This window comes from Callorhinus ursinus, unplaced genomic scaffold, assembly GCF_003265705.2.
Source record: "Callorhinus ursinus isolate GAN/ISIS: 27379988/994484 unplaced genomic scaffold, GSC_fseal_2.0 scaffold52, whole genome shotgun sequence".
Classification (NCBI taxonomy): Eukaryota; Metazoa; Chordata; class Mammalia; order Carnivora; family Otariidae; genus Callorhinus; species Callorhinus ursinus.
The window spans coordinates 5,007,539-5,013,538 of NW_027397114.1; the positions used below are offsets into that span (position 1 = coordinate 5,007,539).

Genomic DNA, 6,000 nt, shown 5'->3' on the forward strand with positions numbered 1-6,000 from the left:
GGTGGAAACAGGGCATGAGGGGTGAGATGCGGGCGAGCAGGAAGGGGCCCATGACTCCCACCGCAGCCCTTGGCCCAGGGGTTCCCAACAGAACCCGCTGGGAACGAGGGACAGGCAGATTTCCAGGCCGCAGTGGGCCTGGGGCTATGCATAGTTAACAAGCATCCCAGGAGGGAGCGGTGCAGGTGACATCAGGTGCAGGTGGCCCCTTCTGCCTCAGCCCTGTGCCGTTCTCCTGCCATCCCCTGGGGTCCTCAGGCCGCCCCAGCCCCCTGCCCCACAGCCAGCTTCGGCCCCTGCAGCTCTACCCAGCCAGTGCAGCCTGGGGGCTAGCACCTGCCTACTTCGGGGGTTCAAGACCAGGACCCACCTCCTCCTTGAGCTGGGCAAAGGTCAACCTGATGTTTTCCTGGGGGACGACCAAGGCCTCTCTGTCAGGGACCCTCTGTGCTGTGGCTTCCAGGCACCGCCCCACAGTCTCGTGGATAAGACTAGGTTTTGTGAGGCCCTGGACGTAGCTGAGGCCTCCAATGGGCAGGGGGATGGTGTTATCCGCCTCTCTGGAACTGTGGGGAGACAGGGTTGTGTGGAGCTGGACTCCATCGCGCCAGGCCGGGCCTCGCTGGCACCCAGGGCTGGGAGGGAGGTTGCTTACAACGTGGGAGGGGCTGCTTCAGAAACGGCCTGCCCCTGCCCCAACCCTATCCCCGTCCCCAGGAACCAGGACCCAATAGAAAGGCTCAGTCATTCTGTAACTCTCAAACTGTACTCAAAACAAAACAAAAAACAAAAAACAAAAAACCCAAAACAAAACAAAAAATCTATTAATTATTTTAAAAACAAAAACAGAAAAGGCCCCCAGAACTAAAAGTATCACACGGTCGGCTTAGGCCTGTGTGTGTTTGCTGGCCCCTCTGGGGGACAGGGGCTGGGCTCCCGCTGAGGTCTCGTGGGGAGGGGTGCAACAGGTCTCAGACCCTGTTCCCATGAGAGAGGGCGTGGCGTAGGGCCTGAGGACCAATGCTGACCATGTGGCACTGCAGCTGCTAAGCTAGAAAGACCATGTGTCTCTTCTGTTGATTGACTGCGTTGTGGGGGAGAATTTCTGGGAAGAACAAGGTATGCAGGGCAGAGGGGAGCAAAACGGGGTTTCCCCACAAACGGGAGAGGAGCCCACTGCCATCTTGCAGGAGGCGGGTCACGAGGCAGGCTGAAAGGGAGGCTGCTCAGCCTGACTGCTTTGGACCAGGGAGCCGAGGATGAGTCCCATAGTGGGGACACCCGCTGCAGCTCTGTGGGGAGTGAGTGAGCACCAGGCTGGCATCGGGGACGGCGGGGGGTGGGGTGGGCGGGAGTGTCTGAGGTCTCATCCCAGGTATGCTGCTGGCTGGGTGGGCAACTGCCACAGACACCTCTGGTGTCCCATGTCACCCCCATGGAGCATCTCTGGTTTCTGCTACTGGGACTGTTCCTTGGGATTCTGTCTGCTGGGGGGGGGGCTTCAATTCTCCCCTTCTGCAGCTGGACAGATCTGGGAGGCGTCTGTCCCTTCTCAGAGGTCTTGGTGGGTCAAGCCCTTGCTGCCTTGGCTGTGACCTCGACAACACTCTGTGCTAGCTTCTCCTCCGGTCTTTTTCTCCTCACTTCTGCTTCCAGCACTACCAACCACGCACAGCCCTCGTCCCCGGGGGAATCCAAGTAAAGATGCAGGGTTTCTCCTCCCTAGGTCTCCGCTTCCCCACCTATGAACAGTTTGAGGATTGGACCCACTGGTTATTCTCAGGTGAAAGGGGATATTATCGGGGCGCCTGGGTGGCTCAGTCGTTGAGCATCTGCCTTTGGCTCAGGTCATGATCCCAGGGTCCTGGGATCGAGCCCCGCATCGGCTCGCTGCTCCGCGGGAAGCCTGCTTCTCCCTCTCCCACTCCCCCTGCTTGTGTTCCCTCTCTCGCTGTGTCTCTCTCTGTCAAATAAATAAATAAAATCTTTAAAAAAGGGGGGGGGATATTATCTAAATGGCCTGGTTAATCTTCTCTTTCTTTTTTCTTTTTAAAAAAATTTTTTTAATCCTTTTTTTTTGTCAGAGAGAGTGCGAGCACAAGCAGGGGCAGTGGCAGGCAGAGGGAGAAGCAGGCTCCTTGCTCAGCAAGGAGCCCAACGTGGGATTCGATCCCAGAACCCTGGGATCATGACCCAGCTGAAGGCAGATGTTCAACCAACTGAACCACCCAGGCACTCCTCTATTTTTTTTTTAAAAAAAATGCCTAGGGTGGAATTCATGACCCTGAGATCAAGACCTGAGCTGAGATTAAGAGTTAGACAATTAACTGACCAAGTCACCCAGGAGCCCGGACTTGGTTAATCTTTTTTTTTTTTCCTGGTTAATCTTTTTAAAGGATTGTGGTGAGACACCTAGGCCACGTGGTTCCTGCATGTGAGCTGGGGCAGAAAACAGCCCAGACAGCAGGGCTCTAAGGTCCCATGAGGCCCCACACCCTATCATCCACAGGCTGACAAACCTAAAGAACTGTTGAGCAGATTCCCAGTGGCCACTATGACACCCCTCAAAAGGGATTGCATACCCCAAATCCCTACCTCACAGGCATGCGGTCAAGGGCGTGCATGTATCCCCACTGGGAAACAAGCATGCTCTTTTTCTTGGGGTTTGCCAAAGTGATGGTTGTAAGAACAAGCATGTGGAGAGAACCTGCTTAAGAACAAACTGAACACAGGGTTAAGTAGGGAGAGAGAGACAGAGAGAGACAGGAAGACACAGCAACAAACTTCATCATAAGGTTTTGAATCCCTAGGCCGAGCCACATGTGATGTCTACCTTCCTCTGGACTTTTCACTGCCAAAAGTCAATACATTCCCTCTTTAAATTTAAGCCAGTTTTGGGGGAAAAAGCCAAATTCCATTTGTAACAACAAGGATAAAGCTGGAGGGGATAAAGCTGGAGGATGTGATGCTAAGTGAAATAAGCTATATGCAGAGAGACAAATATTGCATGATTTCACTTATACGTAGAATCTAACAAATGAGCAAACAAAGATAAATCTGATTTTATTTGCTTACAGCTGGCACATCCTAATATACCTACATTTTTCACATTCAGTGGATGACCAGGGCCCTTGAAGCCCTGGCAGGAGGCCTCCCATAGCCCAGCATCAGGATCAGGAGGCAGCAAAAGGCAAATCTCAGCCACCTTAATGGTTTTGTTGTCAACAGAGCCTGACAACAGGCTTCCTCTTGTTCTCACAGTGACCAGGCGTCCTATTTTGTTTAGAACCTGGGTTCCTACTCATTCGCTGTGGATTTCAGACCAGACGGTATCCTTCTGGAAATTCTAGTTGGTAAATCAACAGGTTGATTTACATGCAAACAAACAAACAAACAAAACAAAAACCAGAAAAGAAGTCCATTTCAATTGTCACATGTATTACATCCCTTATCTTCATGGCAGCTCTGAAAGGTGCTGCGACAGAGGCCCCCAGTAAGCCCTTGTCCTTATTAAACCACCCTCTGGGTGTTCAGCTGGCCTTGGCCATGTGGACTCCAGACCACATTCCCAAACTTCCCTCGAAGGTGCTCTGGCAAGAGATATCTACAGAGAGGTACTGTGTGCAACTTCCCTTACCGGGAAGGCGCATCTTCTCTTTGTCCTTCACTGGCTGGAATGTCATCTGGAAGAGAATGGCAGCCATCTTGGGCCACCTGGTGAGCTCAGACACCGCAGAGCCGGAGAAGCTGGAGCTTGACAGCCGGGCCACGGGTTGGCCATCTTCCAGAAAAAGAAACTCCTATCTCCTTGAAGCCACGGTGAGAGTGGGTTTCTCTGACATACACTAAGGAAATCCTGAGAAGTGCAGGTGGGCAGCATGAACTCCCATTCTCCAGGTAAAGAAAGTGGAACGCAAAGAGGCCAAGTGGGCTCCTCGGGCTGGTAGTAGCTGGATCTGCAGCGGAGGACCCTCCCCCACCAAACAAATTGGGGAGAAAAAGTGGGTGGGCAATTCTGTTCTTTAGGCTTTGGATGTATCCCCCAGATTGTTGAATCTCCATTTTATTTTTTTCCCCAATTGTTTAATAATTGACGTCAAGAAACAGGGATTGGAGCAGGGCAGGACTGAAGTGGACACAGGCCACTCCTCCAAAGGACTTAAAAGACCTAGAAACTCTGAATGAATGCCCTTTGCTCATAAACATAAGAACCACCAAGTGCAAACAGTTTATTCTACTTCCCTCCTTCTTCAAACACACCCCAAAGGCCTTGGACAAAAAGAGGGAGCCACTGCTTTTTCTGTTCTTAAACAAAGTGGCAGCAAAAAAGACACCAGAGATTTGCTTTGGGGACAAGTTGTGGTTTTCGTTTGTTATCTTTTTTTTTTTTTTTTAATTTGGGTGGAAAGTGTAAGGAGTTGGAAGAGAGCCAGCAGCCCCTAAGGCTCCTAACTCAAAGAACTAAAGTCCGAGAGTCTTCCCCTCATCTGCAGTTACCCACGGTGAAGCAGAGGAACCTCCTTCTGACATTTGGTCAGACAATCAATGGTAGCCTAATGCTGTGTCCCATGCCGACGTCATTCACTCGTTTCACCTCATCTTGTAGGCATTATATTGTCTCATGTCCTCGCAGAACGGTGAGTATAGGAGAATAAGGTATTTTGAGAGACAGCACATTCACCTAATTTTTATTATAGTATATTCTTATAATTCTGTCATTGTTGTTAATCTCTTAGGTGCCTAATTGTAAATTAAACTTTCTCATCAGTATGTATGGATAGGAAAAAGCTTTGTATTTATGGGCTTCGGTACCAGTTGTGGTTTTAGGCACCCACGGGGGCTCTTGGAACGTATCCCCCATGGATAAGGAGAGACTACTGTCAATATTTAGTGAGGCCGGGAGTAGGAGACCTGGATTTCGTTTGGTCTCAGGAATTCAGCTGAATAGGGATCAAACCATTCTAAACACCTACGAACTCAACAGGAGATCGAAGAGGAGAGTTGCAACAACTCTCTGAACAGAGAAGCGACCACTTACTGGAAGGTAGGACGTGCGGAGAAGTGAATCCGAGGCGATATTCCGGAGGATAGACGACGGGGGAGGGGGCCTCTGTCGGCTGCTTCTGGCAAGTGATAGAGCCGCGGAGCACCAAATCGGGACTTTTAGAAGCCGGCTCCGCTGAGGGACGTCGCTCCAGTGGCTAAGCGGGGGGTGGAATCCTCCCGGGACAGTGTGGTCTCAGGACCCTCGGGGTCACAGAAAGACTGGGGGTGCCTGAGTGTGGCAGAGCTCCCAGGTATCGGAGCGAGGAAGCCGGCTGCAGAGACGGAGCCGAGGTGCGGGCTCTCAACTCGGGGTTGCCATAAACTGTGATCCGCGGCCCAGTCGGGCCACTGCTCCTCCAGCAGGGACCCAACAAGCGGCAGATCCGGGGAGACTCCCCTTCCTCCCCCGGGAGGAGCTGCGCGGGAACGCACCGCAGGGATCTGCTGGGTTTGGAGACTCCACACGGGGTCGGGTGCCAGAGATAGCAACGCTCGGTCACAGGCCGGGTGAGCGCGGAGTGCGGCCGGAGACCGGGGAGACGGGAGTGACTGACTGCTTTTCTCTGGGGGCACACTGAGGAGCGGGGGCCCCAAGTTCTCAGCTCCTCCGGGTGGAGATTGGGAGGCCACCATTTTCGCCCTGGTCCTCCAAAGCTATACCGAGAGCTTGCAGGGAACAAAAGCTCCTGAGAGCAAACCCGAGCAGCTTGCTTAGCCCCAACCGACAAGGGCGGGGCAATTCAGCCTCCCGCAAAGACATTTGGAAACCACAGCAACAGGCCCCTCCCCCAGAAGATCAGCACGAACAGCCAGAAAGCCAAGACCAAGTTTACCGATCAAGGAGAACGGGAGAACTCCAGCGCTAGGGGAATACTGCACATAGAATTCATGGCTTTTTTTTTTTACCATGATTCATTAGTTCATCAAAGTTAATTTCTTAACTGTTTTTTTTTT

The 6,000-nt window shown here is 52.1% G+C and overlaps 1 protein-coding gene across 2 annotated transcripts in view; it reads right to left on the bottom strand.

Annotated features, from left to right (window-relative positions):
• The window catches only part of ACSF2 (acyl-CoA synthetase family member 2), a 54,162-nt gene that overhangs the window by 12,722 nt on the left and 35,440 nt on the right, over positions 1-6,000 (bottom strand). Inside the window, exon 2 of one of the 2 annotated variants that reach the window (XM_025859195.2) lies at positions 371-566. The exons of the other annotated variant lie outside the window; for it this stretch is intronic. Coding sequence (XP_025714980.1) covers positions 371-566 — 196 coding nt within the window. The remainder of the gene's footprint in view (positions 1-370; positions 567-6,000) is intronic. 2 annotated transcript variants of the gene reach the window in all.